The 11,261-nt window shown below is 38.6% G+C and overlaps 1 protein-coding gene across 1 annotated transcript; it reads left to right on the top strand.

Annotated features, from left to right (window-relative positions):
- The first annotated feature begins 6,968 nt into the window (after positions 1–6,968).
- On the top strand, positions 6,969–7,901 carry LOC130861458 (olfactory receptor 491-like). Its single transcript, XM_057750362.1, has one exon. It carries the CDS (start codon positions 6,969–6,971, stop codon positions 7,899–7,901), a length of 933 nt encoding a protein of 310 aa, XP_057606345.1.
- The last annotated feature ends 3,360 nt before the right edge of the window (positions 7,902–11,261 follow it).

Raw genomic sequence — 11,261 nt, 5'->3', positions numbered from 1 at the left:
CCAAAGAAGAGATATGGATGGCAAATAAGTACTTGAAATTGAGGCTGAGCACAATCAGTCAATAGAGAAATGCCAATTAAAATAAAAGACAATGCCACACATATATGAATAGCTTTTTCTCTTTAACTGACTATATCAAGTGCTGGAAAGGACACAGAGCAAATGGAACTTAAATACAATGCTGGAAGGAGTGCAAAATGGTATGGCCAATTTGAAAAAACATTTTGCAGTTTTGTTATAAACATACACTAACCATAACACCAAGCAATTACAATCCTAGGTATTTATTCAAGAGAAATGAAAATACATATCCACACATAGACTTATATGGAGATACTTACAGAAGCTTTATTCATAATAGTCAAAAACTAGAAAATCCTCAAAGGTCCATCATTGAATGGAGATGAAATGGTGGCATGTTCATGCAGTGACTGTTTGAGAGGATTATAACACAACCCTGACTCCATAACTTATTCTTCACAATATCTATGACATCATTCAAAATTGCTGTCACATAAAAAAAGAGAGAGAGAGAGAGAGAGAGAAAAGGAAAATATGGCCCATACTTAAGATAAAGGGTTGAAAACCAACCTAAAGAAAAGGCTGAAAACAAAACTATAGCTTCCATGTCAGAAAGCTTGAAAAGAAAAAAAATTTTTTAAAGTGTAAGAAATGAAAGATCATAAATAAATAAAAATATGACCCAGGATAAAATAATCTTTAATTTCATTCATGAGTAGATAAATAAAATTGAAAAACCCATAGGAATATTAATCAAGGAAAAGGCAAAATTTGGCTAATACAAATTAACCAAATAAGACACACAAAGGAGGGCATAACAACTTATTCTGCAGATATTAATGTCATTGAAAATGGGTATTACAAACAATTTTATATCAATAAATATAGTAAGTGATAAGAAATGAATATTTTCCAGAAAAACAAAACTTGCTGGGATTGAAAAAGAAAAACATCCCTGTCATTCTTTAGGCTGGGAGGACAGACACAGAATAACCTAGCAACAAAGTTAGTAGAAAACACTGTTTCTTCCAGTTTTATGCAGCAACTGTAAAAACATCACAATGATCTAATTTTTCAGTGACTACTGCTTTCTTACCACAACGTACCCAAGCCTGAAATGATATTCCTACCTATTACTCAAGATACACAATTACTAAATTGAGATCATTACACGACAGCGCCCAATCCCTCCTCCAGTAACAGGAAACGGTCCAGAACTGAACCCCACAATCCCTAATCCCTCCTCAGTCTCCTTAAATGAGAATCCAAACCCTTCAAAAGGCATGTGCCTCTCTCCACTGTCAAGAGACATGTGATGGTTCTTTGGAGGCCCTCCCTCACTACATTGACCCAATAAACTTGATTTTGTTGGACTACAGGTTTATTTCTGGTGGCCTTTGGCTGATTAAGCTTTAACACCATAGCATTACATATTTATATTTTAGTGGTGGGATAGAGCTGCATATTAATGAGAGAGTATGAACATGATAGAAGGTTTCATAAGAAGAGTGTGGATAAATAAAAGTTATTGGAGTCAAGAAAGTAAAGGAAATTTGAGGTTAAGCTGTCACTTGAGATATTCAAATGGTTAGAAGCTGCCCTTCCTTGTGACAATTATAGAGATGGAGAGAAAATTTGTGATGCATGTGCTGAAGTCCTCAGGGGATGAGGAGCAACAGGGAGCTCAATGGTGGACAGGAAGTGCCATAGGTGGAATGTCATGAATCTCAGATGAGGAAGTATTTGGGACTGAGGGTGAAACAGAGTAATTTGCAAAAGATAACAGGGCTCCTCCCCACCCTGATGAGTGTGACCTCTCAGAGTCAATACATCCAGGCACGTTGTTCCATTTGTCACATATTTGAGACACACCAGTACCTTTGGGTAACTTTTTTTTTTTTTTTTTTTTTTTTTTTGGCACACGGGCTTAGTTGCTCCATGGCATGTGGGATCTTCCTGGAGCAGGGATCGAACCCATGTCCTCTTCACTGGCAAGCGGATTCTTAACCACTGCGCCACCTAGGAAGCCCCCCTTTGGGTAACTTTTACAAGTGATTATATGCTATTCCTTTTAAATCTCAGCCTATAAAATAGGAATTATTAACCCCATTTTACACATTATAAAATTGAGAATCAAAGAAGTTAATCGATTTTACTGAATTCATACACCTCAAACTGAACCTGGGTCTTCTGGATATAAAAGCCACACCTAGTGTTTCTTCAACTATTTGAATAAGGAATCACTTTTTCCCAAGCCTCCATGGATCAGTAATTTTTAGAAAGATAATAAAAAGAGGACTACTGAAAAAAATGAATAAGAAAAAATACAAAAGAAAAAAGTCATTGTTTTAATTATTGGAGTAAACACACTTAAAACTACTTTCTCAAATTGCTATAAAGAGTATAAATGGTTGCCCTCAATTTCTGTCCTTATTGGGTCCAGGATTGATAATCAACAGTGTGCCAACTAGCACCAGCCCAAGGGCTACACTTTGAGTAACAGTGGACTGTGCTTTGTTTCTGCTTACTTACTCATAGTACTCCATGGCTTTCCCCACTACCTGATGTTCTCAGTTAAAGAAACCGTTTTGTCTACAGAGATGAAATTAGAGCCCTGGTGGCACTGACTCTGGTCCCATCTCCCACCAAATTCCTATTTCAACAGTTTTTTTTTCTCCAAGTTACTGGATAATGCTTCCATCAGGATCCTCGGAAATACACCTTTTGTTAGGAACTGGACCTTCTACTGACTCTGGTCCTATGAATTTCTGGACAAAGCTTCCATCAGGATCCTCAGAAATACACCTTTTGTTAGGAACCGGACCTTCTATCTACGCCACCTTAATGAGACACCTGGCTCCACAAGGCATTTCCGGAGAACAAACCCAGGAACTTTTATCTCAAAGGGGCAAGAAGTAACAGCCCTAGGGGATATGTCACATTCTATTAGAGCCTCCCTTTTCCTCCCAACACATACACACACAGACAGCCACCCTCATCCTCACCGAAGGTACATGACCATGTTCCTAGATGGAGGGGAGCATTCAGTGGTTTATGCTGTCAAGCATTCAGTGCACAACTACTTGTAAATGTAGTAGAAAACATCTGCTTTATTAAGTTCTCCTCAGAATCAGTATCAGCAATTCTGGCTCTGAAAGGTGAGTTCAAGAGTCATGGATTTTGTTTACATAAGTTAAACTTTTATTTGTTCAATGAGAAATTAAAGATAAAAGAAACTCTGTCAACAATTTTAGCTCTTTACTCCTGTGGAAACTGTGGCCTCAGCATGACTTGCACTGCAGAGCAGTCACTCTGGACACCCAAGCCAGGCTGCCCAGGGGTCCCAAGAGTGCAGTGTGGATGGTCTGCACCAGCAAAAGTCACTGCTAAACTTGTGTAACCACAGCTATAATAATGAAATGAAGAAGAATCCACCCGATGTTCAGGCTGGATGAGGCACAGAGCCCTGTGCCCCCTACTCATCACCACAGTGACCCGTGCATTGAAGGAAAGGATATTTGAGCTTCAGACCCCTGAGCCAGGTGGGGAAGCATGAATGGCGCGTCTATAGAAGGAACCCTAGGGAGCCAGTGGAGGGGAAGGAGGTAAAGAATTAGTTATGAATCATTATGCTGCTCATCAAGAAATTAAATAATTGAAAATCTACCAACACTTCAATATTTCTTAATGAAAAATAGTTACTACAATTTTTCTTAATGAAAAATAGGTCTGATGTATGACCAAACACCTCTGAGACACCATTTCTTTCAATTTCACAGCTAAGCTGCATTATTGGGAGAATCATTCCCATTTTATAAATGAAAACACTGGGAATCAGAGAGATTTAAGTGCCGTGTGCAAGGTAAAACAGCTGGCCCCTGGGAGGCCCAGGATCTGAGTTTTCTGTCTCCAGTCTCCATGACCGCTGTCAGCACAGACTGAGGCTCACACTTTGTGCACAGTGAATGCAGGTTGGGCCCCACTGAACTGTGCTTGGGTCAGAAGGCAAAGAGCACACGTGCTGCTCAGTGCTTGGCTCATTCCTCAGATGTCCACAGGCTGACAAGGAGAACTGTGAGGGATCTGAAAAGTGTGCCGCAGGTGGAATGGCCAACGCACCTATGGATGTGAATTTTGGAAAAGGGGAAGCAGTGGAGGCGTGCTAGCTGTATTCAAGGATTTCAGTGTTTTGATATTGAAAGGAGATTGTTTGTGCTGTTAAATTCATAGAAGATCAAGTGATAAAACGGAAAACAGATTTTTCACGATAGAGCTAACACCTGTGGCAGTAGCTTGCCTGTCACTAGAGCAGTTTAAATGCACTTAATGAAGATCACTCAAAGAAGAGAGAGAGCACATTCTTCAATGAGCTGTAGGCTCTCAGCTATTGGTTCATTGTACCTCACAATTCATTCTGTCAAAGAACTCAGTCCTACCACTGGAAACACTAAATGCTTTCATATTCTAAAGTAAGAAATTGTTAAATTTTTAAGCAATTAAGAATTTTGAAGATATTTGGTGCTATTTTTATCATTTATGGTAAAAGTTTCAAACCTTAAAAACTGAAATAACGTTGTTAGCATAAAATTGTCTTTCTATGAAAATCAGAACCAATAACACTGAATAGAAAATCTCAGAGTTGAGTTAACATGACTCTTAAAAACACAAAAGTGGCATGGAAGCATATAGGGAGATATGTTTAGAAAAGTAATTAGGAGAGATTGTGAAGCTCCATGAATACCAAACTAAGGAGCTGGACGGTATTCCATCCAGCATTTCAGTGTTGAGGATTATTCAAGAAATTGGGAAATTATTTTTAGACACTTTTAAGTGAAATTGTAAATTACTAAAAGTAACATATAATATGATTACAAATGTAAATATTACTTAAACATACTACAAAATAAATCAAAATGGAATGTAAGAATTATTACAGTTAAAATTTGTAGCTGGGGCTTTCCTTAGTTTTTAACTACACATAAAAAATTAAAAGACAATTCATGAAAAAGGATTTGTAAATCTCTAGAATTTACCCGCAGGGATTGATATTTAGCTGAAGTTAATGGAAAGAAAAGATATGCATAAGTAAATTTTTAGATCACTAAAATAAATCTCAATTAAATTTTTTATTTTATAATATTGAAAGAACTGTTTTTAAACTATTCTCATGTTTCTACATTCTTTTTCTGATAAATATAGCCTTCTTCTATAATTTTCCCTGAATCCTTAGTATGCCCCGAAACTACTGCACTGGACTGTAGTAATTTCAGTGTCTTCCTTTATAATTTATTATTCATTCTGCTTTTCAGGGCTGCCTCAAAACACAGGAATTTTGCCTTTGTCACAACACAACGGCAAAACATAGAGTAGGTACTAAACTCTTTAGTGACACTGCAGCTAAGAACTCAACAAAACATCAAGCATCTTGGTTTAGTATTCTCATTATTAATCATGGGTATACATTTTTGAACCATTCCTTAAGAAAAATACCTGGCAATAGGATTATTTTTTAAATATGTCATATTTTGTAATGTCATCCCCTGTATGCTTTAGCCAACTTGTGGGATTACTAGTTCTGACAGTAAAAAGTTGTGAAAAGTTAGGTACCCAAAATTAATGGGTGATTGAATTAAAGTCCACCCATTCAAATCATTGTCATGCAGATCTCAAAAAATATGTTCGTGAAGAATTATAATGTGATAAAATTCTCATACTGAAATGTAAAGTAAAAATAGCAGTATTAAAATTTTATCTATTATGTTATAAAAGCTCCCTTAAAATATATAATAATGGAAAAATTCATGGAAATAAATTACCAAATTTATAGCAACTGACTCATATGTCTGTAGCCAGATTTGAGAGGAATGTTTCTCACCCACATGATCATACAATTTTTATTTAGAAACAACGTAAGCCATTACTGACAATGCTATCACAGAATTTCCACGCACTAATGTCTTCAAGACTTTCTTCTCTGCAACACCAGGTTTCTCAGGACTGGAAACCTGAATTATACTGGTTCCCCTAGCATATTCATTATATAAACCATGCATAAATTAGTTTAACAAGTTTTTCTTCAGCACATTTTATTCGCAAACATTAGTTATTTGTGATACAGGGATAAAACACACTGTTGTTGAGGAGAATATGTATGAATTAGGGAGAGTAAAATGTAAACAAGCAAAAAACAAAATCCCATAACCCAGTACAAAGAATGGCAACTGAGACATCTTCAAACTGTGATTTCAACACAAAGGAAAGTTACCTGAGTAAACTTTAGAAGGCAGAGAAGGCTTTGCAGAGAAATGAATCTTAAGGATGAGTAGAAGTCATGCAGGGTAATAATGATGGTGGGAGGCTGGGGGCCATACAAGTGGGAGAAAAAGAAAAAGCAAAGGCCAGAGTACAGTGCATTGAGGGGACTCTATAAATAGTTCAGGAAGGTTGGGTAAGTGCAAGTGTTGGATGGAAACATCCTGAGACAAGCAAAGAGTCAAATGCAGAGGATACATCAGAAAGTGTACACTGTGCTGTGCTAAAGATGTTAATGTTTCATCCTGGAGGCTAGAGAAAGCATGAAAGGCTTAAAAGGATCCCCTTGGCATCACCTGCTCTATAATTCAGCAAGACATCACTTTGGCAGACGTATTGTGTAATTTAAGTGCACAAGAATGAAAGCAGGGAGGCAAAGAGATACATAAAGAGGAAAAATGACCAGGGCCTCAAGTAAAGTAGGGATACCAGGATTGGAAGTGAGATGAAGAAATAAAACTGGGAGCTAAATTATATAAAGTATCAATAGGATTTTGTTAGATATGGTACCATGAGAGGAAGAAGGCTAAGATCACTCCCATGGTTCAGGCATGAGCGACTGGGTGGATTGTGATGTCATTTCACAGATGCAGAACATATCACATTTCCTTCAACAGGAACAATTCCCAGAGGACATGGAGGTTGGAAACCATACCAGTGTGACACTGTTCCTCCTTTTGGGGTTAACAGAGGACACTATACTTCATTTCATCTTCTTTGTGATATTTCTAGGAATCTATGTTATCACCTTAGTCGGCAATATTAGCATAATTATTCTAATAAGAAGCTGTTCCCAGCTTCACTCCCCCATGTACCTCTTCCTAAGCCATTTGGCTTTTGTGGACAGTGGGTTATCCACATCCGTCACACCTATGATGCTTATGGGATTCCTTAGACACGGAATGGAAATCACTGTCGCTGGCTGTGAAGCCCAGCTCTGTTCTGTGGTCACATTTGGGACAGCTGAGTGCTTCCTGCTGGCTGCCATGGCCTATGACCGCTATGTGGCCATCTGCTTGCCGCTGCTCTACTCCACCCACATGTCCCCCAGCGTCTGTGTCCTCTTGGTGGGGGCTTCCTATCTAGGTGGGTGTGTGAACGCTTGGACATTTACTGGTTGTTTATTCACTCTGTCTTTCTGTGGACCACATCACATAGACCACTTTTTCTGTGATTTCTCCCCTTTGTTGAAACTTTCCTGCTCAGATGTCTCCATTATTGAAATTATCCCTTCCATCTCTTCTGGAGCCATCATTGTGGTCACAGTGTTTGTCATAGCTCTCTCTTACATCTGCATCCTCATCACCGTCCTGAAGATGCGCTCCACTGAAGGAAGACACAAGGCCTTCTCCACCTGCACCTCCCACCTCACTGCCGTTACTCTCTACTATGGGACTATTACCTTCATCTATGTGATGCCCAAATCCAGCTACTCAACTGACCAGAACAGAGTGGTGTCTGTGTTCTACACAGTGGTGATCCCCATGTTGAACCCCCTCATCTACAGTCTGAGAAACAGAGATGTAAAGGAGGCCCTGAGAAAGGCAACTGCCACAATATATTCTTAGGATCCATTCTTAAAATGTCAGATGACCTGTGAATTTCTGTTTACCAGTATCACACTTAGGACCTACCAAAGTCTGCTCAACTGATTGCTTAAACTGAGATCACAATACTTCTAATTATCACTTATATACCCTTATAAACCAGTTGGGAGACATCCTGAAATCAGTAATAATGATAGTAATTATGTTCACTATTACATATTAACACCTATAGATGCCTAGGACTTTTTCTTTATTTAGCAAATAATAATTTCTACTTACAATGTGCCAGGCCCTATTTTAAGCACATTGGTATATTAACAGGTTTATTTCTTGTAAAACTCCTATAATAGTAGTTCTATTAATTCTCTTTTACAAATAAATTATCTGGCACACAGAGACATTAAGTAGATTGCCCAAAATGATGCAGCTAGGAAGTTATGCAATCTCTGAATCCAGAAAATCTGAGTCCAAACCACTATGCTTCTCCATTTACTTTTCACAGCAATCTCTTGATGCTGGTTATTAACAACTGACCTCAATTTACAGATGAGACTACTGAGTCTTAGAGAGATTCCATAGTTTGTCTTGACAGATGTGAACTCAAGCCCACTGAGTCCATGCACTTGACCTACACTATAAGCCACAATCAGTCCAATGACTTCAGCACTGTTACTAACCTAGAGGATTTCAGTAGAGTAAGCAAGCCTAAGCTGTTCCTTTTCATCACTCTCCTGAACCAGCTCTGCCCCCAAGAAAGTCTAGGTTGTGAAGACTCCAAAATAAGGATGACAGTGGGATACCTGGACTATATTCTATCTATAGAAAATAAGGTCTGGACACCACAATCACTTGATTTGAATGGAAGTCCAACCATATTTAAACACATGTAAAAAAAACAAATACTCCCATTAAGCATAATGCAGTCTTCCTTTTCTGTAGGAATTTAAAAGGGTATCCTTTAATTCTAAGCATTGCAATTAATGTATTAGAAACATTCATAGTTCCATAACCTAGATTCATAAAGAAATTAATATCCACTAAGAAAACTAGAAATGTTGTCAAAGACTGTAGTAAACATATTTCTTGCATAATAATCTACCCTCATTTACATCATCACCATGAGACTGGAAGGGTGAGGAATGATTTTTCTGGAGTTCAGGAACTCCCAACTCAGTGTGAATACTGAGACAACTGTTTAGAGCATCTGAAAGCAAAACTTAGATTATAAAAGTTCCCGTCTCAGTGTAATGGGGTGAGAGAAGTGAGGATTGGGAGACATAATAAGAAACTAACAAAATGAAATATATTTATAATATACTGCTAAGTAAAAATGTATCTATAATATCATTGCAAATTTTAAGAGGAAACATAACAAAGACTGAAAGCCAACAAGGATAAACTCAAACATGTGAAATGATTAAATAACGGATAAAGGAAAACTTTCTCTACTCACAACACATCTGACACCAAATTTGTGGTATTTTTTCCCCTTACCAACCAACTAGAATCCCAATGTAGTCTAAATATCTGGATATTAACTTGATATTCAATTGTGACACTAACTACCTGGAGGTTGTGTCAGACTTCACAGGTTTAAGGGCTCAGTTCCAAAACACTGCCCTCCCTTCAGACACCAATTGCAAGTAATGGGTCCCCAGGGTACCCACACTTCTGTCCAAGTTGGCTACAAAGTCAAGGATTCCCACAACCCTCTTACAGTGTTGATAACTTGCCAGGATGGCTCACAAATTCTTGGAAATATTTGCTTACATTTACCAGTTTATCATAAAAGATATTACAAAGGATACAAATTAACAGCCAGATGGAGAGATACATAGCACCAGGTCTGGAAGGGTCCGCAGGGCAGGAGCTTCTATCAGCATGACGTTGGACTGTACAACACTTCCAGTGCGTGGATCTGTTCACCAACCTGGAAGCTCTCCACCCCACAGTTTAGGATTTTGGGGGGAGCTATGTAATCAGACTTCAGCCCCTCCATCCTCCCTTCAGAATAGGGTGTGGACTTAAACTTCCAAGCACCTAATCATGGTTTGGTCTTTTTTGTGACCAGCCCTCATCCAGAAGCTACACACGATCCCACTGAGAATCTGCTCATTCAAACAAAAGACACCCCCACCATCCAGGAAATTCCAAGGGATTTAGGAGTCCTGTGTCAGGAACCAGGGATAAAGAACAAATATTTGAAAAAAAGATGCTTCTAGCAGCCCTGTCATTCAGGAAATTTCAAGAGTTTTAGAGCCCTGTGTCAGGAACTGGGGGCAGAGACCAAAGATTCATTTCTATTATGTCACAGTCCACCCCCTGGTGTGTGGCCATGGACCCCTCACTGCAAGATGATCATAAAAGAATGAAGATACTGGCACATTATTAGAATTCCACTTGGTCAATAATAATTATTTAGTCCATCATCATATCATATGAAAATGTCCCCCAGGGTGAGGCTATTCAGGGTTGCAGGCTTCCATTTGATCTTGTCAGATTCTAAAAGCAGGAGTGGTCTCAGCAATATATGGCTTCACCTTTCAGGCCTCTGGTTTCATCGAGCTAAGAGACAGTATTACCACTTGCTTAGAGCCTCTTTCAAGGTATTAGTACAATAGTGGACTTTTGATAAATAGCCTTTCTAATTGTCCTGTAACAATCCCAGGTGCATACTGACTCCCATGACTTCTTGGAGCTTCAGTTATATGAACTCGAAAGTCCTGAAAACAAAGACTAGCTACCCTCTGGACACTTTGGACCCATATCTCAGTGGTCAGAGTGTTCATAGGTCTTCTATATTTTACCTCAGGTATCATTTGAGCTTTGCTAATTGGGAATTAATTCAAGTCAAAGACCAGTGACAAACATTAATTTCCAAATCTGCTAACATTTACATATATCTATTGACATATTTGTGAGTAATTCAGGGAGAAAGTGGCGCAGGGGCCTCAAACGTTGATAATTTCTTGCCATCGTGACCTCCAAGTCCAGAAGGAATACTGATCAAGCCCATAGGTTATTTTACACGTAGATGTGGGATAGTCATTCATCCATCTATTTCAAAAATGCTTGTGGAGGCTTTGTTGTGTTCTAGGAACTGAGTAAGAACTGAAGATAGGTTGATAAATAGAACAGAGATATATTGTGGAACAAAACAGAGTTCTAATGCAGTTTAGATTCTAGTGGGGGAGACACTAGGGAATAAATAAACATCATAAATGCAGAACATATAGGTGGTTGGAAGAGACAAGTCAATGGGTTGATGTGACTCATAAAGGGTAACTCTCGTGGCATAGGGGGTGATTCCCTAGAGAGTGTTACAGGGAGGGCCACTTGGAGTAGGTGGTACTGCGTAGAAAGTTGAAAGATGAGAAAGAT

The sequence above is a fragment of the Hippopotamus amphibius genome, chromosome 9 (genome assembly GCF_030028045.1).
Source record: "Hippopotamus amphibius kiboko isolate mHipAmp2 chromosome 9, mHipAmp2.hap2, whole genome shotgun sequence".
In the NCBI taxonomy this organism is placed as follows: Eukaryota; Metazoa; Chordata; class Mammalia; order Artiodactyla; family Hippopotamidae; genus Hippopotamus; species Hippopotamus amphibius.
The sequence above is the reverse complement of the archived record's forward strand: the minus strand, read 5'-3'. Positions and strand labels throughout refer to the sequence as shown.

What these genes read in the sequence shown, in the direction of transcription:
- LOC130861458 (XM_057750362.1), top strand. Translation starts at nt 6,969, where the DNA reads ATGGAGGTTGGAAACCATACCAGTGTGACACTGTTCCTCCTTTTGGGG.